This window comes from Quercus lobata, chromosome 1 (assembly GCF_001633185.2).
Source record: "Quercus lobata isolate SW786 chromosome 1, ValleyOak3.0 Primary Assembly, whole genome shotgun sequence".
In the NCBI taxonomy this organism is placed as follows: Eukaryota; Viridiplantae; Streptophyta; class Magnoliopsida; order Fagales; family Fagaceae; genus Quercus; species Quercus lobata.
The window spans coordinates 25,610,642-25,637,925 of NC_044904.1; the positions used below are offsets into that span (position 1 = coordinate 25,610,642).

The 27,284-nt window shown below is 34.4% G+C and overlaps 2 protein-coding genes across 6 annotated transcripts; both read left to right on the forward strand.

Moving 5' to 3' along the window:
* The first annotated feature begins 404 nt into the window (after positions 1 to 404).
* On the forward strand, positions 405 to 7,580 carry LOC115984851 (RNA-directed DNA methylation 4). 5 transcript variants are annotated; one of them, XM_031107849.1, is made up of 10 exons: positions 405 to 610; positions 739 to 819; positions 1,307 to 1,395; positions 1,616 to 1,690; positions 2,429 to 2,473; positions 6,045 to 6,199; positions 6,296 to 6,414; positions 6,718 to 6,802; positions 6,879 to 6,949; positions 7,037 to 7,580. In XM_031107849.1, the coding sequence occupies exons 1-10, from the start codon at positions 502 to 504 to the stop codon at positions 7,303 to 7,305; spliced, it is 1,098 nt and encodes a 365-aa protein (XP_030963709.1). In that variant the 5' UTR covers positions 405 to 501; the 3' UTR covers positions 7,306 to 7,580. The 5 variants fall into 5 exon arrangements, with proteins under 5 accessions (XP_030963709.1, XP_030963722.1, XP_030963732.1 ...); XM_031107862.1 differs by having other exon boundaries at positions 6,721 to 6,802; XM_031107872.1 differs by having other exon boundaries at positions 6,724 to 6,802.
* Positions 7,581 to 15,720: 8,140 nt separating this feature from the next.
* On the forward strand, positions 15,721 to 19,741 carry LOC115984842 (alanine--glyoxylate aminotransferase 2 homolog 2, mitochondrial-like). Its single transcript, XM_031107841.1, is given in 10 exon segments — positions 15,721 to 16,098; positions 16,768 to 16,998; positions 17,094 to 17,264; positions 17,441 to 17,584; positions 17,706 to 17,846; positions 17,848 to 17,886; positions 18,594 to 18,819; positions 18,997 to 19,110; positions 19,188 to 19,274; positions 19,365 to 19,741. Coding segments are annotated over 10 exon segments (1,443 nt in total). The 5' UTR covers positions 15,721 to 15,852; the 3' UTR covers positions 19,409 to 19,741.
* The last annotated feature ends 7,543 nt before the right edge of the window (positions 19,742 to 27,284 follow it).

Here is a 27,284-nt window from a genome sequence, read left to right on the forward strand (position 1 = left end):
AATTCTCTCTCTTTAGCGGTCACCATCTTCCTCTCCTTTTCCTTTTGGAGCACTAGCATTGGGGGGTAAACACCCCCCAATTGCTATTTTACAATCTAAGCCACTCAAAATTCACTCTATCCGGGTTTGTAAATTTAAAAAAATTTGCATCCTATGATACTATCCATAGTTTGTAAAAAAATATATATTATTTTAATATAGAAAAATGATATGTCCACAATATGGGTAAAAAGATAAAGAATAATATTTTTTATTATTTTATTAGATAATTTATATTATTTTATTGAATTATATTTAAAAATAAAAAATAAAATGTAAAGTAAATTGTAAAATAAATTGATAAAATAGATAAAGTAATTATTTAGGCGCAAAATATTTTTTTTTTTTTTTTTTTCATCCCGAAATGCTCTTACATTTTTGCGAGCACAAGCACAACTCACATTTTGAAAAAGCCCTGCCAAACCCCCTCAGGCAGAAGTGAGGGTTTCTGGGCGCGTATTCATGGCGACCCTCGGCGAAAGCTCATCGGCTCCGCCAAAATCCACGGACGACAAGCCTGTCATCGTTAGGGTTAAGCGCAAAACCTTTCAGTCTCCACTCGATGCTTTCTGTGAGTCTGAATTTTTCCTTTTCCATTTCTCACTCTCAAATTTTCTTGCTTTCAACTTCCATGAAATCCTTGCAATTTATAGGTAGAAATGTATAATTGAAAACTTTACTTACTCTAAATAATGCTAGGGCTTGAAATCAATGAAAGGCCACTGAAGCGTCCGTTGTTGGATTTTGAGAATTTGTCGATTTCGGATTCAGCTGAGAAAGGTATTTTACTCATTTACCACTCGCATGTTCTTTCCGAACTTATTTCTATTTCTTGTTTGGGAGAATGGAAATTAGTATTTGCAAAATGCAATGCAATGCAATGCAATGTTATTGTCAAATTGAGTGCCTTTGAAGGGTTATAAGCAAAGCAAATTGTTCCTTCCATTTATATTCACTATAAAGCTTGAAGCAATGGTTAGGAGGAGAGTTTGCTAAGACTCATCAAATTTATGTTTAACACTAAAAAAATGTATATTATATGGCTGAAAATTTGTTTCGAATTTTTTGTTTTTTTCCGCATTTGATTTGGGATTCAATTTGGATTTATGTTCTCCCAGATCTCACGCATAATGTGTTTCAGTTTTGTTTTGTTTATAATTTTGGATTTGGGGTTCAATTTAAAATTTTATGGTTTTCCAAATTTCATGCATATATGTAAGCATTGTCATATGGTTTAAGTATGGCTCTCTCTTTCTTCTGTATTTAGGGGAATTCAAGACTAAGAAGGTCCTGGTGCAGCATGTCGAGACATTAAGTAGCTCTGAGAAAACCATTGACATTGTCCAATCATTTGTGGTCGGTATGACAGTTTTTATGTCGGTCCTTGGTTCTCTTCTTCTACTATTCTGTTCATTAATGTGCTTGGCAATGCCATGTTAGAGCATGAGCATGCTGCTTGAGTCGCATTCTTCCTTACATGGGAAGTTAGTTTCTTTTGTGACTTGTTATATGATTCTCATTGTGTATTTTTAAGAATGTGGATGATGGCGTTCTTATTAAGTGACTGTTTCTTTAGGAGTCCAGTTTTGCTGATGTATCCGAAGGTGAAAGAAAGGGCGAAGAACGAAGGCTCACTTTTAAAAAGGGAAATGTAATCTCTCCCTCTCTCTCTCTCTCTCTCTCACACACACACACACACACACAGTGCAGCTATGTAGGGATGGTAATGAGTTGGGTTTAGTGAGTGTTTCAACCCAATCTGACCCAAATATTAAGGGTTCAGGATTTTTTAATTGGGTTTGGGTTCAAAATTTTAAACTTGTTACGGTTTGGGAAGGGTTTGCTTTTTACACCTTAGGTACCCAACCCTGACCTGCTTATGTATTAAATTACTAAAATACCTAATTACTACTTTTATTTACACAAAAACTCGAGTTTCTAAAACAAAATTAGGTGTGTGGTGTGCCTCTCTTTCTGTTTTAAATATTGTTAAATTTAGTGTAAAAGTTCTCACTAATGATTAAATGTATATAGTATTCTAGATTTTCAATTTTAGGTTAACCTGGCCTGATCCACAACATGTTCAATCTGACTCATGGTTAGATAAACTGGTTGGGTTTTTTTTTTTTTTTTTTTTAAATGGATGAGTTTGTGTTGATTGGGTTTGGTATTTAAAATATTTAGAGGGTTTGGGTTTGGGTTTGGAAATATTTTTTAGTCCCAAACCCAACACGTTACCATTCCTACACGTACATGCGCTGACATGCTCACTCACTCACACACATTGCATGTCTGTTTGGAAGCATAATTAACTCACTGTCTCAAATATGATTGAAGACATTACCTTTTCTTTTAGTTTAACATTTCTTTACTTCTAATCTATTGTTAGCAGAAACAAGATCAGCTGTTGTCTAAAGCCCGACAAGAACAGGAGGTATTTTAGTAGCGGATTAAAGATTAAACACACACACACACACACACACACACACACACACATATGATATCTTTCTTTTTCTTTCATTTCAATGGTGATTATTTGTTACATTTCGTCATCAATCATTGTCATTTATTATTAGGTGATCATTTTGCAGTTCTTCTCACTGTTGAGTGTTGATTTACTCTTGGTTCTTTTTTTGGATATTCAGTATTGTTAGATGGATTTTTATGTTGCATCTACTATTTTTGCTTAAATCGTGTAAGTTTAATTGCTATGATGGTATCATTGTGAGCTGTGGTAGAGCCAGGAATTTAGGTCGGGGGGGGGGGGATTAAAAGACAAGATTGAAAGTAAAAAACTAATCTAAAAAAATTTAAACATGAATATTAAGAGTATGCAATATACCTGTGAATATTTAAACGTGACTCAATGACTTGAATGCTTTTAAAAACTCAACAGAAACTCTAATAGCTTGTTTGGATGGAGGGGGAGTAGAGGGAAGGAGAGTAAGTTAAATTACCTTATTTAAATGTTTTTTAAGGGAGGAGGGGGAGGGATTTAGAGGGGTTCTAACTATTTCTAGCTCCTCATTTTTAATTCCCCAAATTAGAGAGATTTTGAGGGAGAGCAGAGCTTAGAAGTGCTGGACCAAATGAATTATCAAATTTACCCTTACCATATTAACAAAATTATAAACTATGAAAAAGGTAATTATTCCCCTCTCCCTTAATTTCAAAAGCATCCAAAGAACTTTTTTTTTTTTTTTTTTTTTTTATGGGAAGCGTGCTTTATACTGTATTATATATACACTGTTTTTTTCAGAGTTCTATTAGTATTAGGCTGCTGTGATTCCTATTCCGTATAGGCATATAGCATTAGCAGTAGGTTGTTTTTTTTTTTTTTAATCATTACTAGGTGGGACCAATAGTTTTATATTAGAGTTATAGTAGTTTTAGAGTTCTCTATTAGTTAAGGCTGCTGAGTTCTGAACCATGTAGCAGTAGGTTGTTCCCAATAAATAGAAAAGTTTTTTTTTGTCTTTTGTGTAGGGGGGCAAATAAGACATTTCAGTTCAATACATTATCATTATTAGTAAAAATTTTGAAAGTTCAAGGGAGGCACCTGCCCCCCCTCTCTCCCTCCGCCCCTGATTGTGAGATCTATATTAATTTTGTCAAGGCAGGGGGTGGAGGATAGAAGAATTTGGGATGTTCGTTTTATTCGAGAATTTAATGATTGGGAGATGGATGAAGGGTTTCATTTTCTTCGTATATTGGGAGCTAATACTCCTCCAATGGATGTGGGAGACCGGATGAGATGGAAGTTGAAGCCTAATGGGGATTTTGATATCCGGTCATATTATAACAAATTAAGGGATTCTCCCTCAATTGTCTTTCCTTGGAAAGCCATATGGAAAGCAAGGGCCCCTAGGTGAGTTTCCTTTTTTGTTTGGTGTGTAGCTTGGAATAAGATCCTAATGGGTGATAACCTGAGATTGAGGAGATTGGTTTTTGTGGACTGGTGTATTATGTGTCGACATTTTGGAGAGACGGTAGACCACTTACTTCTTCATTGTGAGATAGCTTATCGGTTATGGAGCTTTGTCTTTATAACTTTTGGTCTATCTTGGGTTGTACCTAGATCGATCCCAGATTTGCTTTTTGGTTGGTGTAATTGGTTGGGGAAGTACTTGTCTCAGATTTGGAATTTAGTTCCGTTATGCATCCTTTGGTGTATTTGGAAGGAACGGAATCGGCGGACTTTTGAGGATTTGGATAGTTCCGGTGATCAGATGCTTGCTTCTTTTAGTGGGACTCTTTTTGATTGGTCTCGGGCATGGGGACTCATGACTAGTGGTTCTCTCCCTTCTTTCCTTAGCTCTCTTTCCCTTTGTAAGTAATCTGTTGATTCGGTTTTCTTTTTTGTTTTTTCTCTGTTTTCTCCTTGTATTTTCTGGGTTTGCTCTATGTTCTTCATGCATAGAGTAGCCATTCGTATATATAACATTCTTACTTATCAAAAAAAAAAATATATATATATATATATATATATATATATTAATTTTGTTCCTTTCACAATTGGTGAGATTAAGAGACTTTTCTAAAATTCATAAAATAGTGATAACACCTATTTCGATGATACTTTCCTATATATTTTTGTTCTAATGCTGCATGCATTTAGACCATTTTTCATATATATTTATAATTTCCTTTGAAAAGTATACAAAGATGTTTCATGTTCAAATGAGCAGCTTTGTTAAGTGCATACTGGGAAACAAAGGTCGGTCAATCATATTTTGGGTATAGTCAACAAAGCAACTAATAATGAATTATCATACGATCTCGTTCCCCCCTCTCTCTCTCTCTCTCTCCCCCCCCCCTTCCTTTTTTAAATAGTAACATATCGATAATATCTTACTTAGAAATAGAAACATATTGATCATATCTTACATGTTAATAATTCTTTAGGCAGTAGGCCATAAAAACTTTGTATTTGTTGATATGTATAAAATAGCAGGCATCCTATTAGTATAATTATATTCTGTTTCTCTTCTCAAGTACTTAATATTATGATGGAAACATATAGCACAAATATTAGTACCCTGAAAATAAACCTAATTATTTATCAATAATATCATGGGATGATGCCCAAACCATGAAAGGACTGAAGAATAGCAATCGTCCTGGCCACCTTGCCAGAGGTGGTTTGTTTCTTATATTTCTTGTTTGTGTTTTTATGGATGAATAATGGAAGGCTGTAACACTAACATAATTAACATGATGTTTTTCTTTTTCTTTTTTTCCTCTTACATTATGGAACTGTTATTCTCTGCTCTTAAAACTTTTTATTAAATTACCTTTTAAGGCTTTAAGCATAAGTTGTTGAGATCACAACTGTGTTGAGTTCTGTTCAAAGACTAGTCCAGTTTTATTTTGTCCAAACTATTGAAAGGTTGTTTGTTTATGACACAGGCAGAGTCTTCTTGTGCCACATGTTTTCATGGGACATTATTATAAAATAAAAAGTAATAGTAATAGTAATTATAAGCTAATGGGGCTGGGAATTGTAAGGATTGAGAAGTTGATATGAAATTTTACAACAGTTAGGGCTGCTAGGATAAACAAAGCTTCTCTGGCTTGGCTTGGTGGGTGCTGGTTCGGATAATTTATAAAATAAATGGCAATCAGATGAATTTTATATTAGAGCTTGTAATTTTTTCTCAAGCCTAACTCGAGCAGAACATTACATGGTTCTGTACTATTTTAAAAATAATCTACACGGTTCATTTTTTTCTTATCTTGAACCGAAGTTTGTTTGAAATTGGTTTTGATATAAATTAGCCAAGTTTAATTATGTTTGGATCTTATTGATTTTTAAAGTCCAACCTCAACATCCTACAACCCTAGATAGCTTTAGTTTTTGTCCAGAAAGTCTATTCTGCGTGCATGGGGATCTGTCATATGATTTCATTTTGTATAATCAGTTATCGAATGTGTACTTTGTGAAACTTGTCTTTTTTATATTCCTTTTCCACACAATTGTGCTTCAAACTTTTCTCTTCCATTAGGTCTTAGCAAAAAATGCTCGTTTTGAACAAATATGGAGGAGCAGAAAAGGAAACCAAGAGGCAATGCATAATAAAGAACTAGATGAAATGTGTCGGTTTTATGATGTCGTTCGTGTTGATGTTGAGGAAAGATCTGAGGAGGTGAAGCAGCAGGAGTAAGTTTTTCTCATTATGAAATTCCTGGTCTGGTGACTCTGGTCACAATTGGAAATTTCTTTCTGACTACGGTTGCCCCTTTATTCTTATTGCAGAGATATATCATTGGAGGATCATATGCTTTTGTCTAGTTATCTGCCTCTACTAAGAGAGATGATTCCATCTGCTGCTTCAGAGATTGAATCTGACTTACATGCTTCCATGTCAAAACAAGGTAGTTCATTGATAACTATTATTCACCTTCATACATGCTTTCTGTCTTCAGTAACCATTTCAGTCTTTGGTTTTAAACTGATTTCAAGTTAATATAGAGTTGTAGCTCTTGCAGCTTTGTTACCCCTCTTTTAGAAGAAACAAATATGAGTTTTCTTGTGTCAATTTTTTCCAATGTTATGCTTGTGATCAGTATGAAGATTGTTATGATTTATATACATTTGCTTAGTATTAGTGCTGACCTGTAATTTTTGTCCATGTTTTCAATTGCTCTTTGGTGAATCCTTCTGTGATTATACATTAGCAGCAGATGATTATGTATATGACTTTTATGCTGTAAGGGATGACATGGACGTAGTTCATGAAGAAGCTTCTTACCCGTTTCCTATGTAAGTATCAAATATTCTGGATTTATTTACCTGCACTTAGTCTTTGTTGCTAAAGTTTTTTTTGTCATTGATTCAGCGTACAGGTTGATGAAGAGGATTATTATGATGGGCCCGATGAATCAGAATATGAGACAGATGATTCAAATGGTAATTATAAACTATCTTCCTTTTTTTTCCTCCTCAAGTTTGCTTTTATTTATTTTCTTCTCCCTTATTCTTTTTTGTGGTTGTCAGCTGAAAATAATCCACTAAACGATTATCCTGATGAGATATCTGAAGAGGAAGAGGAAGAGAAGAGTGAAGCCTCTGAAAATGAGTCAGGAGAACTTGAAAGTGAGAGTGGAAGTGACAAATCATTGGAATCTGAGGACTTGGACAACCATGGCTTGTCAAATGATGCAGACCTATATGATGATGACATTGCTGATGATGATATTTCTGATGGTGATTATTTTGATGTTGATGATGATGATGATGATGATGATGGTAAAGATTGGAGATGATCCTATAGATGAACATCAGTTTTTGTGGATAGCCAATCTTGTTTTTAGGAGTTGTAATTTTGGCCCGTTTAGTGCTGTGATCATTGCTCCTGTAGTGTTAGTAAATTGTTGTTAGAGGAGGTTAGTCTGGTTAGTCATTGTATAGTCTGTAGACTTCTAACATGGGCCTAGCAGTATCTGTTGTGTTTTGTGGACCTTGCCCATTTTGTTCATTGCAGATTTTTCCTTCCTTGCCTCCATGAATTGCAGGTGCTGACATGTTTTCAGTTGTATGTGGGGATTCTTCAAATATGGGCAGATAACATCCCTGATGCTAAATCCAAAAGGTTGATGTTTAACAATTTATAATTGATGTTTCATTGTCAACATAGGTAACTGGTTTCTCAAAGTTTGATTTGTAAAATTGAGAAGAATTATTTCGATCAGTATAATTTATTTAAAATGTAAACATGGAAGTGGTATAAGAAGCTCATTCTGAAGCACAGCAGCGAAAGTTTCCTATTATCATTTGGTTTTGGAGTTGGACAAGAAGGTGAAGGACTGGAGGGTGTGTCTACAGTCTGCTTTGCCCGATGGATGTGTTATTTTTTGGTGGAATAATGGTAGACTTCTTAAGTCCAACGTGAGACAGGACGCTGGATGCGGCCATTCCTTGCCAAATTTGCAAAATAAACTGATACTACCTAAAATTATTTCGGGGAATTGGGGGGAAAACATGATTTCACTTAGATTCAATCAAATTAGTTAAAATTGTGTTTTAAAAATACATATTAAATCTATATGTTCCATTCATTGGTTTTACTAATGCTAGGTCTTTTTCAGGTTTGTTAGCAAATTTTAAGAGCAACTAGATGGCTAGTCAATTGCTAATATAACTACTATATTACAGAAGGGGAAAAAAACTACTAAAAAAAACTAAAACATAATAATAATAATAATAATAATAATAATAATAATAATAATAAATCAAACAAACAAAAGTAACAAACTCTCATGGGGACTGCCTTAATTTTGGCTTCATGCACGCAGACAAGTCATGGCCTTGGCAGTGTGTCCAAACTGGGCTGCCATGGCCTAGCTAGGCAGCTTGCCCACGGGGTTGCCAAGGCCTTGGTTGTGTGCCCATGGGGGTTGCCATGGCCTTGGGAGCATGTACATAGGCATGTCATAGCCTTAATTACGTGCCCATGCTAGGCTACCATGGCCTAGGTAGCGTATATGCAAACATGCCATGGCCTTGGCTGCGTGCTTACCAAGGGCTGCCATGACCTTGGCCTTGGCAGTGTGCACGCAAGGCTGCCATAGGCATGCACCATGCCCAAAGGAGGTTATTTGAGCATGCCAATGTCCACACATGCATGCCATGGCCTTGGCCTAACCCAATGCTAGGTGTTTTTTTAGATTTAGCAAAATTTTAATTTGACTAGATGACTAGCCCCTTGCTAATATGTAATAGAATACTATTGCATATTGAAAAAATAAACAAAAAAATAATAACAAAAAAATGAACAAAAGTCACAACACTAGCTAGTCCAATGCTAGATCTTTTTTAGGTTTTTTAGGATATATTCCTAGCATTACTCCAAAATTTACCTAGACTAGATGAGACTAGATCTTTGCTAATATAAATACAAGTATTACATAAATGGGAGAGACACTAAAGCAAAATAATAATAATAATAACAAACAAAAGTAGCGAAATCTAGCCAAGTTTTGAATTATGTCTTGGATTAGTTATTAAATTAGAATATTTTGATTAGTAGCGTCTCTAGGAATTTTTCTCAGGGTGTTCCTTAAGAAGTATAAATTACACAACTCACTATGCATTATCCACGGCTCAACCCACTGTCTAACATAATTTAATTTGTTTGTCTTTTATAATGTATTGGTTAATTAAATTATCAATTATTGTTGTTTGATTGCTTCATTATTTTTCTTTATTGACTACTAGCAGTCTAGCATAGACCCCACTCATTAGCACACACCCTATGTGTATTTTCCATGGCTCAACCCACTGCCTAGTGCCTAAAATAATTTAATTTTTTGTCTTTTATACTGCCTCAGCATGCCTTCAGCCTTTACTGCCTCTACTTGTCCACTTCCCCAATTCAAATATCCCACCCCATGACCCTACGGCCCCCATCCACTGCCCACTCAACAAACAATAGTCACAAGAGCCAATCAACATTCCACAAAATATTAAACATATAAAACATTCACAACACATAAAATTCACAATACACAAAACGACAAACTCACAAACCAATAAAGTCAAAATGTCAAATAAAGTTATAAAGTAAAGGCAATTAGACATTTAGACATAGAGAAACAGAAAAACAGATAGATAAAGAGAATCTCATTTCAGTTCAAAGAGAAAGAAAGAGAGAGCTCTGCTCTCACTCAGTCACTCTCAAATCAGAGCACAGCAATTAGCAAAGCCAAAGATGTAAGATTTAGATGAGATAGACTGATAAAGAAAAAGAGAGAAAAGTAAAAAACTGAAATACCTTGAGGCCTGAGGTGTGGCGTCACAGCAGCACGTCGAGGCGAGGACTTAGGGGACGAGGGTCGAGGTGGGGACTTAAGGGACGAGGGTCGAGGGTCAAGGCGATGAGGCAAGCCAAGTAATCTTTGATTTGATCTCCGATCTCGCTATCACTGTTGCTCGACTTTGAGGCCTGATGTGCTCTATTGCTTGAGTTTGAGGCGGTTTAGGCGTAGGCGTCGTCGCGCCGATGTGCTTGGAGCTTGATCGTTGATAAGGTTTTTTTCGTTTAGGTTAGGAGTTTAGTTCTGATTTCAGTTTTGCTAATTTGCTTTACCATTTGATGATTTTGATCAATCGGCAGACGTGTATTGGTAATTTGGGGTTTTTTTTTTTTTTTTTTTTTGAGAATTCGTTTGGGTTGGGCCATATTTAGTTAATAAAAATTTAACTTAATTTTTTTTGAGAAGCTGTTTGGGTTAGTTTTGTTTAGGATTGATGTTAGGCTTTTTTTCCTTGTGGTGGGCTTGCTATGTTTATTTATTTATTTTTAGACTTTAGTTAAAATATTTTTTTGGGTTTTTTCTTTTTGCTTGAAAGTAGAACAAATAATGGAGCAAAATTTAATTTTATTGGCATAAAAAAATTTGAGGGTGTTCCCAAAATTTTTTTTAAAGGGTATTCAAATAATTTTTTTTAGGGATAAAACCTTTTTTCGTCCCTACATTTTCACACGATTCTCACTTTGGTCCCTAACTTTTTTTTTCACCGTTTTTAGTCCCTATCCTGGAAAACGCTTATCATTTTCGTCCCTGCCGTTTCATCAGATACGGAACTTACACAGTTGGCAGACAGCTTAAGTTAAGAATATTAAAATAATGTCACATAAACCACGTGGCTTTCCACGTCAGCATTTAAATTAAAAAAATTAAAAATAGGAATAAAAATTAAAAATTACATTAATTGAGATCTAAGTGTGTCTTGAACAAGAACACAAACCTAGATCTAAGAACACAAAATTAAAATCCAAAAATCACAAACCCAAAAACACAAACACAAATCCAACAACAGATCTTCCTGGTCAACCAAACACAAAAGCAATAAACACAAACCCAGAAACTGATTTTTCTTGTCAACCAAACACATAATCAACAAACACAAACCCAAACATCAGTAAGAATACAAACACAAACCCAACAATCCATCTTCAGAAAACCCAAGTCCAAACACAAACCCAAATCCAAACTTGACTACTACTACTCAATCGCCTACCGTTATTGGAATCAGAATCGGAATTAGAGCTGGCGGCGACGGCTACGAAGAGCTTGTCCATGTCGTGAGTGACGATCTCCGCCGTCGATTTCCATATGGAGGAGCCAATATCGTCGATGGCTTGACCAACCAACTCGAGCGATTCCTAAGGGACGAAAGCGCCAGCGTCAAGCGAAGCCGAGAAATCCATGACGGCACGCGATGCGACTTCTCGGATCACTGACGTTTCTTTCTCCAACCCGGACCCAAATTCTCTACATCGCCCCGGTAGGTCTAGATCACTGACTTTGATTTCGACGCAATCGTTTTGATCAATCCGTCGAAACTCCAAATCGTGTTGGAGTCCGAGTCTGGATTTGGGTCCAGGTTCGGTTCGGGAGCGTCATCGTTTTGGGTTGGTCCGGGTCTTCGGAGAAGACAGATTTGAAGAAATCCATTATAGTCAACTTCTTGTACCCATTTCTTACTAATGTTTGGGTTTTGGTTTGGGTTTGTTGTTTTTGTGTTTGGTTGACAAGGAATATATGTTGTTGGGTTTGTGTTTGTGTTTCTGGGTTTGTGATTTTTAGATTTTAATTTTGTGTTCTTAGATCTGGGTTTGTGTTCTTGTTTAAGACACACTTAGATCTCAATTAATGTAATTTTTGGTTTTTATTTCTGCTTTTAATTTTTTTTTTTTAATTTAGATGTTGACGTGGAAAGCCACGTGATTTATGTGGCATTATTTTAATGTTCTTAACTTAAGCCGTCTGCCAGTTGTGCAAGTTCCGTCTCTAATGTAACGGCAGGGATGAAAATGATAAGCATTTTCCAAGATAGGGACTAAAAATTGTGAAAAAAAAAAGTTAGGGACCAAAGTGAGAATCGTGTGAAAATGTAGGGACGAAAAAGGGTTTTATTCCTCTTTTTTTTATTATATATAATTTTTTTCCAAGTCAGAGTGGTCCTGGGACCACCCTGCCCTTAACGTGGCCCTACCACTGATTCTGATATCAGCATTGCAGTATGTATTGATGTACTATTTTAATATTACAGTTTAATATATATATATATATATAGTATTATATTTGGTACCATTATAACAATAACAAGATGAAGTGTCTGAACCTTACCAATTGAGCCGAGCCCCCACTGGCAACTATAGAATATGTTCATACTTTATAATTTATACCATCTAATTAATCAACATCATTCTCAAATAATAATAATAATCAACATGAATCCAGAAAAGATACAACATTTTTAAATAAAAAATACAAAGATTTATAAAATCTTAAGCCTAATTAAACATAGAAAAAACTATAAAATTGCATACATAATTAAACAAACTAAAAGTTCATTAAATCTCATGCATAATTAAAAAACCCAAAAAGTTCATAAAATCTTGTAAAGTATGTCTCTTTTCTCTAAATAAGAAAAATTTATAAGAATACCATAAAAGTAATTATTAGGGATGACAATTTCTGCCCGGCCCGGCCCGACCCTAATGAGTCGGGTTTTACCCGACCCGATAAAGATAGGACCAGGTTTGGGTTTTAATAAAAACTTGGCCCAAACCCGACCCGACCTGGTTATATCATTTAAGTACTAAAATACCCTCATATATATATATATATATATATATATATATAAAAACCCTACCATCTCATATCATTTCACATTTTTCAGTCGTCCACTTTCCTCTCCCTCTCTCTCTCACTCTCACTCTCCTCTCCCACTCTCACTCACTCACTCTCCTCTCCTCCGACCACCACAGCCACAACCGAGCCTCATTCACTCTCCTCTCTTCTCACCACGATAGCCCAAACCAAGCTCAGAAAACTCGTACACAGGCAATGCAGGTGCAGCATCATCCGATGGACATTTCGTACTCAACATTTCCTTCACCCTCTGATCGAAACCCCCACTGTTCCTCAGCGACTTCAAAGCCACCAAACCCCCAAACAACTTGTTGTTGAAGAATATCTATCAAACCGCTGTACTGTCTTTGCAATTCGACCGAGAAAAGAAGCTAAGAACATGGGTTGGTTTGTTAGATCTTGGATCCGTTTGGATGACAAGAAAATAGCCGAGAAAATGTTGTAATTATTCTTATTTAAACATGTATATTCAATGATTTTTGTGTTTGTGATTTTGGGTTTGTTAATCGTAATTTTCTGGCTCTGTTTGGTTACCGATTAAGTGTGAGAAAAAAGAGGAATCATTAGAGTTTTGATAGATTGCATTTTCAGGAGGAAAAAAGAGGAAAGTGTGATTAGATTTTCGTTAGACTCTGTTTAGGCTTAAATTCTCTTTTTTTTTTTGGGTTGGGCCGCAGATTGGGCCCAAATCTGGTTGGCCTAAATGGGGCCCGTGGGGCTCGGTGAGGGCAGGTTCGGGCCCCGGAAAAAAATCCGTTCAATAAACGGGCCAGGTTCGGGCTGTGGGCTAAGACTTGTGGGTTGGGTTTGGGTATTGAAAAACCCGGTCCGAACTCGACCCATTGCCATTTCTAGTAATTATCAAGGTTTTGAAACCCGGACCAGACCGTATGGTCCGACCGAGAAAATCTCGAACCGCTCATCTTTGTGGTTCTTTTGACTCTAAGAACTGTTCTATGTGAAAAATGCATGAAACCGCTCGAACCGCGATCAAACCGTACAGTTCTGAGAACCGTGGCTGGTTTTAGAGGTTTGCACGATTCCATTTTTTTACTATATTTGGCCGGAAAACTGATCTCAGTCCATAAAGAATTTGAATAAAAAAAATACAAAAACAAATTGCGAGAGAGAAAAAGAAAATAGAGAGCGGGTCTTACGGCTCAAACCAAGCTCTATAAAAAAATAAAATAAAATAAAAAAATAACACCTAATCCATCGCAGACGACGCAGCTCCTTCTCCTTCTTCTTTGTTTCTTCACTGCTTCTTCTTTCGTTCTTCTTGGTCTCCTGCCTTCAGTTTAAGTAGATGAGTTCTTTCAACATTATTTTTGCTTTTTAGTTTGGTGAGCCTAGCACGTGTGACATGACAAAGCCTTGGAAATGACAAAAATGAGTTTTAAGGTTTCTGACTCATTGCCCCTCCCCAACGTGAATATTAATAGGGTTCGGTTAACGTGTGCCTTTAGGGCACACCTTAAACTTTATATTTTTGGAAATATTTTCTCGAGAATTGAAAAAGCTGTCATTACTTTTTCAATTCTTGAGAAATTTTTTTCTAAAAATAAAAATTAATGTGTATTCTTAGAACATACATTAGTAAAATTCATATTAATATTGTTGAAAACGGAGAAGGCACACATTAATAAAACCCATATTAATATGGTTGAAAACTGAGATAAGTTTGGGCTGAATTTTACTGTCGTGATAAGATTGCTAGCTGGTTTGATAAGTAGTCATCCAATATATGTTTGCTGGAGTACAAGTGTTTCTTCACTTTGATACAATGCATCCATCGATTCTTTACAACCACATACCATAAATATAGTCAAGTAAAGTATGTAGGCTAGGCTTGAATAGGTTTTGAAGATGATTGACAGCTTGCTTTCTGTCAACCACTCTTTTTAAAATTTCGTTGGGCTCCTTATTTAATCAATTTTGTAAAGCTTTAAGTCTTTATCCGGCCACTCTTCTAGCTTTTGTTTATTTTAAAAATTTTCATAAAGAGTTGAATATTCAAATGGACTTTGGTATGAAACAATTGATGGATGGTCTAATGGGCTTGAGCATAACTTGAGATAATTTAGACATAAACTCTTATAAAAAGATTAAAAAAAAAGTAAAATATTGAGTTTTATCAAACAATATTTATGTTTGTTTAAGATTTCATATTTTTTATTTGTCTTATGAAAGTTGTGATATAAAAAAGACATTTGAAAATTAGATCTTTATTTTTATTTAGACTATTTTAGTTCATTTTTCTACTTATATTAATTTAATATATTAATCATATTTTAAATAATTATTAAATTAATTATGACGTTATCACGGTTCGACCTCAAAAATCTTGAACCTCTCCCTTTTACGGTTCAATGAACGGTCCGGATCTGAAAACCTAGGTAATTATGTCCAGAATACATGTTTCGACAAAAATATTGGAATTTCTCCAAAATAACTTATTCTAACTAAACTATTTTTAATTAAATCATAATAGAGAATTTAATGCACCTATATATGTATCAAAACAAAATGGTCAAAAAAATCCTAGATAACCCAATGCTAGTTTTTTTTTTTTTTATATTTTTTTTATTTAAGTTTTTTACTATTATTATTTTTTAAAATTTTTAGGTTTGATAGCAAAGTTTTATCTAGAAGACTAGAATAAAGGACTGATCGACTGCTAAGAAATAACACTATTCTAAAAAAAGCACAAAACAAAACAAACATTGAAACACCTATCAAAAAAAAAAAAAAAACAAACAAACATTGAGGGGGTGTTTGAGTGAATATTTTCAAATAAGAATTTTCAGTTTTTAAACAACATTTCACATATTTCTACACACTTTTTCACCCACATATATTTTCACAAAAATTTTTAAATAATAATTTTCAATTTTTAAACTCATGTACCAAATATACCTGAAACACCTGTCAAAAAAACAAAAACAATAATAATAAACAAACAAAAAGAAGCGAACTCAAACACGTGATCTGATCAGATCAATGTCAAGACGGACTAGACAGTCACTCATTCCCACGTTTAAAAAAGATCTTCGGCTGCTCAAATACAAAGCTCTCTCCACTAAGACGCAGAGAGAGAGAGAGAGAGAGAGAGAGAGAGAGAGTAGCAACTATCAACTATCAACGAAGAAGATGCAGCGAATCATCCAAACCGCAGTGACACTATCGCACAGAAATTCCAGGTCCAATTCTCGCTGCTTTCTCTCCCAGCTAGCCCATACCCAAAACTCCATTCAAGACAACAATGATATTCTCACACCCAAAATGCCCCACTTCGATTACACCCCACCCCCTTACACTGGCCCATCTTCTGCTGAGATCCTGAAGAAGCGCAAGGAGTACCTCAGCCCATCCCTGTTCCATTTCTACAACAACCCCGTATGTTTTATATGCACAAATCTTATTCATTTCACCATTTCTTTTTCCCTAATTCAGATGCATAGAAATCGATGCATATATAACTTTTTGAAGTATAAGAAAATTATTAGATATCATCGTAGCAACGTGATTCTCTCTCTCCTCTAATGTTGGATTTTGTCGTGAATTTAATGAGTGGGATTTATTATTTACGAGAAAAGAGGACTCTCACGTTGTTGGATGGGATACTTTAACCTCTCACGTTGGATTTTGTCGTGAGTGAATTTAATTAGTAGTTGCTATTATTTATGAAATAGGAGGAGTCTTACGTTGTTGGATGTGATATTTTCACTCTCACGTTGGATTTTGTCGTGAATTTAATGAGTGAGATTTATTATTTACGAGAAAAGAGGTTTCTCATATTGTTGGACGGAATACTTTAACCTCTCACGTTGGATTTTGTCGTGAGTGAATTTAATTAGTACTTCCTATTATTTATGAAATAGGAGTCTCACGTTGTTGGATGTGATATTTTCTCTCTCACGTTGGTTTTTATTTTAAATTTAATTAGTAAGATCTATTATTATGTAAATAGGACGAGTCTCTCGTCATTGTTGGATTTCAGGAGATATTGAAATGTTTATGATGTTTGGTGGTGATTATAACATTTATGTGATTGTGTTTTTACAGTTGAATTTGGTAGATGGGAAAATGCAATATTTATATGACGAAACTGGTCGTAGATATTTGGATTCATTTGGTGGGATAGCCACAGTTTGTTGTGGACATTGTCACCCTGATGTGGTGGAAGCAATTGTTAACCAAACAAAGCGGTTGCAGCACTCTACGGTTCTGTATCTGAATAATGCTATTGCTGACTTTGCCGAGGCTCTGGCATCTAAGATGCCCGGAGATCTCAAGGTGAATTGCTTGATTTCAAGCTTTGTATGGACCCATATTTTTTTTTATTATTATTTTTTTTTTTTGATGTGAAATTTGTATGAGCTTAATTTCAGGTTGTTTATTTCACAAACTCTGGGACAGAAGCGAATGAGTTGGCTTTGATGATTGCGCGGTTGTATACAGGCTGCCATGACATTATTTCACTTAGAAACGGGTATCATGGGAATGCAGCTGGGACAATGGGTGCTACTGCTCAATCTAATTACAAGTTCAATGTTGTACAGGTATATTTTCTTAAGTGAATGACTTCTGCTTTGTAATGAATTTTCCCCATAGTTTCTTTATATGGACAGTAATGCCTTTTACAATGAAGAAAGAATGAACATTACAAGTTTATAACATGGAAAAACCAGACTAATTGTCATTGTTAATGTTATTGATAAAATGTTTGTGCCAACAGACTGGAGTTCACCATGCCCTGAACCCAGATCAGTACCGAGGTGTCTTTGGTTCAGATGGAGTAAAATATGCTAAAGATGTCCAAGACATCATTGACTATGGAACTAGTGGTCATGTAGGTGGCCTTATTGCAGAAGCGATACAGGTAATACTTCCACTAAACCACACAAACACAAGAAACACAAACATAAACCTGCTTACATAGGACTATGATTGAGAGATGATTCATTTTGTTCATTTCTGATTTGAGTCTCCTTGCTTGACAGGGAGTAGGTGGAATTATGGAGTTGGCGCCAGGTTACCTGCAAGCCGTGTATGACAGCATTAGAAAAGCTGGCGGCCTTTGTATAGCTGATGAGGTTCAGTCAGGGTTTGCTCGGACAGGCAGTCATTTCTGGGGCTTCGAAAGCACATGGTGTTGTTCCTGATATTGTGACCATGGCAAAGGTAGATCCTCCTGACCACCATTGGCATCACTCCCTCCCCATGATTTGAGGGAGCTTATTAGAAATCTGTAGATCTTTATAGCACTATTTGCATTCCTTGCCCATTGCTTTTGGGGAGCTTAATAAACGACCTATAAGTATAGCAGCCTTTTGAGAAATATCCTGCGCTAGTTTATGACATAGTAAGCATTTTCGTTACATTTATGAATGAATGTTGTATAAAAAATCTCATTTTGTGAAGTAAAGTATGTGAAATAAAGTTGTCAGAGGAAACCTGAGCTTGTCTTGAGCAAAGAACTTTTTACCCATTCATACTGTTCCGACTGTGAATGGAGAACTCTTCCCACTATTTACCACCTGATTCTGCTGCACCCGAATAACGGAAAATTTGTGGATTGCTCGAAGTAAAGATACATTAAACACTGCATGGAAGTAAATCAACCTGTAATGGTTTGTTTCGCATCATTTGCATGTTTACTTCCTTCCCATTGTTCTGCATACAATCAAGGTTAATCCTTATATGGGGCCAATTCCTTGTTTGCACAAAGATGCAATGAGCTTTGGCACTTCTTTCATTCAATGTAACTTAATCTTAGATCTTTAGAAGGGTCATTTTTAATTTCCTTTTACAATTTTATTCACTCTACATACTTGGTATATAGTGCTTATTAGTTTCAGAAGTTCAGCTTTCTCCTGTGGTTTCCTCAGGGAATAGGAAATGGCATTCCCATTGGTGCAGTGGTAACAACTCCTGAGGTTGCAAAGGTCTTGACTTACCGCAATTATTTTAACACCTTTGGGGGAAACCCTGTATGTTCTGCTGGTGGTCTGGCTGTTCTGAGAGTGATTGAGAAGGAAAAGCTTCAGCAGAATGCATTTGTTGTGGGGTCATATCTGAAAGAGCGTCTTAGTGCCCTTAAGGAAAAACATGAAAGTAAAGTTCTGTTCTCTTTGTTTTAGATGTTATGAAATCTGAACCCTCATCTCACATTCTTGATTGGTACTTGCCATTTAGAATAAAATATGGTTGCAAAAGATATGTTTGAATCTTTCTAGCACCACTTGGAAAACCTGCACTGTAATTAATAGATTGCTTTACTTGTCCCTGCAGTAATTGGCGATGTGAGGGGGAGAGGTTTGATGCTTGGAGTTGAACTTGTAACAGACCGCCAGTTAACAACTCCAGCTAAGGCTGAAATTCTACATATTATGGACCAGATGAGAGGTGGGTGTGTGTGTCTGTGTGCATGTGTCTGTGTACATGCTTAATGTGGGTCTAATAGATTTACACTGATATTTCAGAATTGGGAGTGCTGATAGGAAAAGGTGGGTTTTATGGAAATGTTGTTAGGGTCACACCTCCTCTCTGCTTCACCAAAGAAGATGCTGGTTGGTTTTCTTCTTGTTCTTGTTCTTCTTGTTGTTGTTGTTCTTCTTCTTCTGCTAACTCAAGCAATTGTATATCTCCTTTGGTTGTAGATTTTCTTGTGGATGTGATGGACTACACAATGTCAAAGATGTGAGATCTACAAGGATCAAGTTGCAAAGCTGATTATGCATGATTAGCCCTTTTTCTTTTTGAGGAACCATTATTAGCCTTTTAACTAACAATATAGTAGTATTTTTTAGGTGTGTGTTTCTTTGGAAGTGCAAGCTGTTTATATATGTACTGGTTTCTATGGAATAAAATGTTCCCTTGCTGGAAGATGTTGAGACACCACCTCGTTGTCTCTCTCTTCCTTTGCAACAGGAACTTTCCTCATATTCAGGTAGTAAATTTGTTTTCAAATAAGACTTGTGCTCAACCTTACTTTACATAGGTAAGGATGGCAATAGCAAAGGGTGTTCCTTTTTTTTTTGGTTGAGTGGCAATAGCAATATACTTGTTATAACTTATAACTAATGTACTCATTTAATCAATGATGGAGCCAGTATTTGATTTAGAGGGGGGACAAAATTTACATACACAAACATACATGACTTGAGCACACACACTTAATATAATGTACTTGAGACCAATATGAAATATGGAAAATTCTTAGGTATTTCAGAGCACATAGAAATTGTGCTTTCTTCTTTCACATTCATAGTGGACTTCATCATGAATTTAATAAGTGGACTCTACCATGAATATGAAAGGAGGGAGCATTATTTTTCATGCTTCAAAAGTATCTAAAAATTACTCATGAAATATATGAGATCAATATGAAATATATAATGTCATTTATTTGTGATTTGATATATTAATGTGAAAAAATTCACACAAAGATATAATATCTTATACACACACATATATATATTTATATTGTTAAGATTTTTTCCATGAATAAGTCGGTAATTTTTTAGATTTTATTTTTTCAAAATCAAAATTTCACTTATAAATGAATGGATTTTTAATATGTTATGTACAACTTACTTAAAATTATATTATTATGAGTCTATTTGAATTGAACTTATTGTTGCTGAAATTTAAAACTGAAAATACTATAGCAAAATAATTTTTAAATGTGTGAACAGTGCCATATGATCAATTTTTAATATTTTTAAATGCGTGAACAGTGCATGCACAGTATGTAAACAGTGCATGCACTGTTCATAAACAGTGAATTTTATATTTGAAAGTCAATAACTACAGCTAAAAGGAAAAAAAAAAAAAAAAAAACGCGCGTTTGTAAACGCAGATGCCCAATCCAAACCCCACCTATATAATTATCACCAAATTTTATTGTTTATACAAAAAATTTTATGAAGTAGAATAATTATAACATAAAGAATTTGAGACTTATTTTTTTTAGTATCTTTTGAAAGGTAGCAATATTGTTCTTAATTTTTTTGCCTCTTCCCTAACTTCTTTATTTTTATTTTTTAAATTTTTTTTGTCAACCTACATTTTTCTTTTATAAAACTTTTTAGACGTCTATATATAATATAAAACAAAAACCTCTACTTTTTGTTGACCTTTTCATATTATGCCACATTAAGATTTAGGCTGCATCAATTATTAGCTTCTTAACCATCTTACAAAAGTTTACTTCTCCTTATAATAAATAAAACCACACCGTTTTACTGGGAACCATATCATCTTTTAAATGTCTCTCTTTCCTTTTGTTTTTCTCCATATTGTTTGTTTTGTATCACTTAATTTTTCCACCCTACCCTATTGTATTGTTTATTTTAAGTGAGAAGAGTACAAAAGCAATGTATGTTATAATCTCGAGTCTTAACCTCTTAAATCCTGATTCAAAAGAGAGAGCAAATGGAGGAGGTTCAAGGTTGTCGGCACTGTATAGCCTTGAAGAAAATGTCAAAAAATATTTTGAAACTGCCGTCTTTTATATTCTAAATTGGAGTTTAATTTGAAAATCAAACTCAAATTCTTCTCATTTGTCCTACTTTGTTGTGAGCGCCATAAAGGATTAAAAATTTTCACAATTTGTCCTACTCTATTGAAAATTATGTTAAAAAAAAAAAAAAGTATTAGTAGTAGACCATGATAAGATTTTGGGGGTAGCCGATTGCCGAGAAAACTCTTGGCTGAGTCTAATCTTGTCTTTTGTAGAATTTGATGATAGATTTAAGTATTTTTAACGCTAAAGAAGGAAACTCCTTCGGTTTATGATACATTGAGCTTTAGACTACATTGTCCAAGTTATGTTTTTGAATTTAAACTTCTTCTTCTTCTTAAAAATTTATTTATTTATTTATTGTAATTTAAGTTGATGATTTGGGATGGTGACATGTGTTATCTACTCCCTCAAAGTGTTTGGAAAAACGCTTGAACCAAACTTTCCATCACTTAGGATTTACAAGGTAAAAAATCTGATAGAAAACTTTCCATCCTTACTAAAAGTTATTTTGTATCTTTAACTTCAATGTGAATGCACCAATGATATCTTAACTAGAAATTGTGTCCCAACTCCCAAGCATTGTTTATGTTATATAGCAAACTAGTATAGGTTGTATCATACTCTAGCATTGAATTCACCTTCTTTTATCTAAACGTTAGTCTCTTTCTCAAATTCTTCACATTTTGGCCTACTCTGCTGTAATCACTAGAAAGAAATTGCAATTTTCTATTGAGGTTAATAAAACCATGTTCCTTAACGAAAGTTATTTTGTATCCAAACTTCTATCTGAATCCATGAATGAAATCTTAACTAGAAATTGTGCCTCAAGCAGGGACGGAACCAGGATTCATACTTGAGGGGGGCAAAGCTTAAAACCAAAAGAAAAAATTATGAAAATAAAAACTAATATCTATTTCATATTCAACAAAATACTACTTACAAAATAAGTATTTCTTAAACATTTCATATTATAAAACACATCAACAAAGTATAATATACAAAATAAGTGGTTCTTATTTTGTGTGCGATTTTTGTTTAGTCCATATATATATATTTTTTTAATTTTTTGGTTTTGTAGTTAAAGGGGCATGAATTTTATTTATTTATTTATTTTCTTGTAAGTCAATATCTAAATATTTTAGAGGAGGAGAGACAAATATATATATATATATATAAGGGCAAATCTTAATTTTTTTATACTAGTTTTTATTTTTTATTTTGGGGGGGGCAATGGCCCCCCTCTTGCATAGTGTAGGTCCGTCCCTGGCCTCAAGCATTATTTATGTGAAATAGCAAACTGGAAGTACCAAGAAACAATACCAACATTAATTTTCTTTTTCTTTTTCTTAAATCATTGATTGTATTCTAATGCTTAGCTAGATTAAAATTTGATTGTACCTACCTCATATAATGCAATTTAGAAGAATAAGTATTAAATGTGGGTTCAGACTAGTACAACTGGTAAAATTTCTTGTTGTCAAATAAGAGATTTAGGATTCAATCCTCGTCTATACCAAAAGTAATTAGTGTCTTGATCCGATGATAAAGAGAAATTATCAAAAGCGGACACTATTATATACTTTATGGGGATGTTTAGATTTGCTTAGGAACTTTGGTTCATGGGACTATTTTTGGTTGGCTATGTTGAAACAGTCAAAAATTATGTGTTAAGAATATCTATTATGCTAAAACTAATCTACAAGTGTTCAACAATAAAACAACATATTACAAAAGTATAATGGTGTGTGACTGTATTCATCATTTCCATACAGATTTATGAAAAGACATAAATGCATCATTTATTGTCACACACATATATACTGTTAGGGGAAGGTGAAGAAAATAAGTTTATAAAGTGCTCAAGTGTAGGTGCATGAGTACCACTCACCAAAAAAAAAGAGTACCACTCACAAAAAAAGAATTTATTTATTTTTTTTTTTGAGGGGTAACACAAAAAGAACTTGGCACTTCATAACATGTTACAAATTAGTTTAATCTAAATTATCACCATTCAAATATATTTAGATTATCTACCCAAGCCAAATTAAAGTCAATCTATATGACTGAATCAGTGATAAACTATTTGCCTTTAACGTGAAATTACTCATATTTAGGGCCCAACAGTTAACTTCCTAGATGCCTCATGCTTGAATCGACAAAAAAAGGGTATTTTCAAATACATCTTAAGTCAAGGCCTTGCATTTGGACAGAATAAATTTTTCTTCCTTTTTTTATAAGGAATTGTTATTTTTTTCTTGGTATTAGTGCCTGTTTGTTTCAGCTTTCCCAACCCAAAAAGCCCGTCCGTTTTAAAACTACAAATATAATATAGGCATTTGATTAGGTATAAAAAGCAACTTTTTGAAAAAAGTTGTGTTTTGGGTTTGTGAAGAGAATGTGCATAGAATGAAACTATGAGGAGCATTTTACAAAAGCTCCTGCACGTTGATGAATCTATCCGTTGGGTTATTGGTTCAGTTACCAAATTGCCCTCACTTTTATTAAAACTCTAACTTTGCCCTTTGATAAATCAACAATCCTTCACGCCAAAAAAATTAAAAATAAATACCTTGATTCTTCTTCTACTGCTGCAGGCTGCTTCTTCAATTCCAACATAAACCCATAAATCCACTATTACTGCAGGCTTCTTCTTCTACAGCGTGATTCTTCTTTTGCAGTTGCGGCTTCTTCTCTCATTTATTTTATTTTATTTTATTTTTTATGTAATATATTTCATTCTATCTTGTCTTTTGGGTGAAGAAGAAGAACCGTATTTTGGGTGAGAAAGAAGACCTGAAGAAGAGAAGAGACAAGATAGTGAGTGGAGGAAAAGAAAAGATATTTGATGAGAATGGGGGAAGAAATGGGTGGATGAGAAAAAAGAGGAGGAAAAAACAAAGTGGATATGATGTACGGAAATTTACTAAATAAAAATTACAATTACATTAAAATACAGCAAATTTTCATCAAATATTTCATACGTTAAAATTAAATTAAATAAATTAATAAAATATTAGACTAGGATTGACTAAAAACAAAGAGTGTTGTAAAAATATTGTGACATTTTATTATATCTCTAAACTTTTTAAATTAGTACTATTTTTTTTTTTAGAAAAAAATAGTGTTATTGACAGAATATTTTTATAATAATTTCATAATAAAGTTTACATACTAGTGATATTTTTTCCCCTCTACCATTAACAACTTGTCATATAAACTTTATTGTGAAATTTTTGTGAAAATATTGTGTCCATAACTTGCATTAAGATAGGTAATTAAAACAAAAAATTCTTTTTATATATATCTTGTCATTTTTGGAAATTTATAACTTAAACGGCTACTTTTATAAGTATTAGCCAAACACTCAACTTTTTTAAAAAGCCCAATTTCATATCGCACTCTTTAAAAACTTCACTTTTTCAAAAAACTCAATTTCAAAAAGTTGAACTAAACTCACCCTTAGTCATGAATAGGAGATTCGTGCCAAAGAGAACTCTATGACAAGAACTACTCCAATTGTGGATTAATCAAGGTTAATCCTTGGAAGGGGCCAATCCTTTGATTGCATAAAGTAAGATGCAATGAACTTTGGCACTTATTTCATTTAATGTAAAAAACTTAAAATTAAATTATATTCTACTAGAAAATCTTAGATATTTAGAAGGGTTATTTTTTTTATTGCCTTTTACAATTTCATTCACTTTACATGCGTAGTATACAGTGCTTGTTAGTCACAAAAGTTCAGCTTTCTCTTGTGGTTTCCTCAGGCGATAGGAAATGGCATTCCCATTGGTGCAGTGGCAACAACTTCTGTGGTAGCAAAGGTCTTGACTTACCGCAATTATTTTAACACCTTTGGGGAAACCCTGTATGTTTTGCTGGTGGTCTGGCTGTTCTGAGAGTAAATGAGAAGGAAAAGCTTCAGCGGAATGCATTTGTGTTGGGGTCACATCTGAAAGATCATCTCACTGCCCTTATGGAAAAGCGTGAAAGTAAAGTTCTGTTCTCTTTGTTTTATAATTATGGACAAGATGAGAGGTGGGAGTGTGCGTCTGTGTGCGCATGTGTCTTTGTACGCTATCGATTTTGGTTAAGAGTGAATTCTCATTAACATAATGATAATACACTAGCAGAGTAGTTTATATAAAACCCAAGATTAGAGCTAGAAGAAACTAACTTAACAGCTAATCTAACAAACTGAAAACAAACTGTACACTAATCACACACGTGCTAAGCACATGCTCACTAATAGACTAAACTACATACAGTTTAACAAATAGTATTAATGGCAGCTTCAGTACGTACATGTCGTTTAGTCTGGTTTATTTCTTTCTTCTTTCTCTACATCTTTGCTCACTTCTGATCTAGCTAGCTTCTTCATTATTTAATCTTAATCTTTGATACACATGCTTAATGTGTACCCAATATTTTCATTTAAAACAACAAACAAGGCAACCTATAGAATGAATCATAAAGATCATGAATTGCTTTAAAAGAGCTTTTGGCTAAAGGCTAGCTTGGTGAGAGATGGCATGAATTCATATACTGTCCTAGCCCTTCATGTACCAAAGAAAGATGGAATATGACTAATGGGTGTTGATAGCAGAGTGGCGAACTAGATTTACATCAAGTACTGCTTCTCAATTCCCCGTCTTGATGATTTTTCTCTAACCAATTGCATGGAGACACTGCCTTTTGTGATAGATTTTCAAGTCATCTTATTTGAATGAGTTCAGGAGATGAATGGAAAACCATATTATTATTTTTGGAAAATCATATTTAATAATGTGCAAAGAAGAGAGAAGCCTAGAGAGAGAGAGAGGGATGAGTTTTTAAAGCCACCACTGGCGATGGCGGTGGTGATTGTTGTTGTTGGTGCTCTCTCTTAATTTCATTTTACCCTACACCACCAAATACTGGTTTAGAAATCAATCCTTTAAAAAAAAAAAAAAAAATTTTTTTTTTTGAAAACCATATGCGAATCTTAACCAAATATTGTAATTAATTTAAAATAAAAGATCTCAAACTTCACAAAATCCATGCAAATCTTGATAAAAAATCACATGCACGACAAAATATGCAGTTTATGAAAAGGTGTTGGACTTTTGCAGAGATAGTAGTGGGCTTGGCAGGGGTGCTTGGTTCTGGTTTTTTCTTTTTCACAAGTAATTAAACTAATAGAATTCCTAGCATATAGTGTAGCCTACACTGTGTAGGTGGGGTTCTTTCAATTATAGGTAAATATTCTTAGATCAATGACATTTTGGACGATTTTGTTCATCTAGTCGTTGTACTGTTTATTAACTGTGTTAGAGAAAATGTTGCTTGCCACAAACTGCATCTTCAGCGTTTTTTTTACCAGATTCAATCAGTGTCTCCAACGGTTTAGCAGCATCGATCTCTAGCAGGTATAAGGGTTCAGTTTCGATGAGACATAATTTTGTGTGAGTTTTACACACTCGATCCGTATAGAATATGCACTAAAAAAAACATAGCTGAAACAGGAGGGAAATTTCAATAAGTCATATAATTAAAATCATTGAGAGGATTGAGATTAGGTCCAATACCCGAGGGGCAGGTATTGCACCCAATCGTAATCCTGATAAGCCATTTATTATTGTAGAAAATCTAGCAGGATATGTTAAATTAAAAGAGTGAGGTCCTGTTAGAAATCAATACTAATTCTCTTGTCTCTAAAAATTTCTCTCTAATTCCTGACATTTCTCTCTTGCTCTCTTTTCGGAATTTTCTCCAAGATAGTTCTCTAGAAACTTCCTTACACTAGTGAATTTCAGCCACAAATTTATAAGGTGTCTAGAAGGTTGGAGAAATGCATTAATTTAATGCCAATAAAAAGGAAGAAGCTAGAAACTTCAAGTTGGTTTCCTAACCAACATACATCTAGTATAAATAGATGTAGTGTGTGTGTGAAGTATAAATAGATGTAGTGTGTGTGAAGTGAAGTGTGTCATAAAGCACCAAGTGAGAGATGTGTGAAGTTGTATGAGGTGATGAAGTGTGTGCCATAGGTAACAAGTGTGTAGAGTGAAAT

Excerpts from the sequence above, each read along its gene's own strand:
- LOC115984851 (XM_031107849.1), top strand. The coding sequence starts at position 502 with ATGGCGACCCTCGGCGAAAGCTCATCGGCTCCGCCAAAATCCACGGAC. Across the intron at positions 1,396-1,615 it reads ACATTGTCCAATCATTTGTG|GAGTCCAGTTTTGCTGATGT; the intron begins GTCGGTATGACA and ends CTGTTTCTTTAG. Across the intron at positions 6,803-6,878 it reads GCTTCTTACCCGTTTCCTAT|CGTACAGGTTGATGAAGAGG; the intron begins GTAAGTATCAAA and ends TCATTGATTCAG.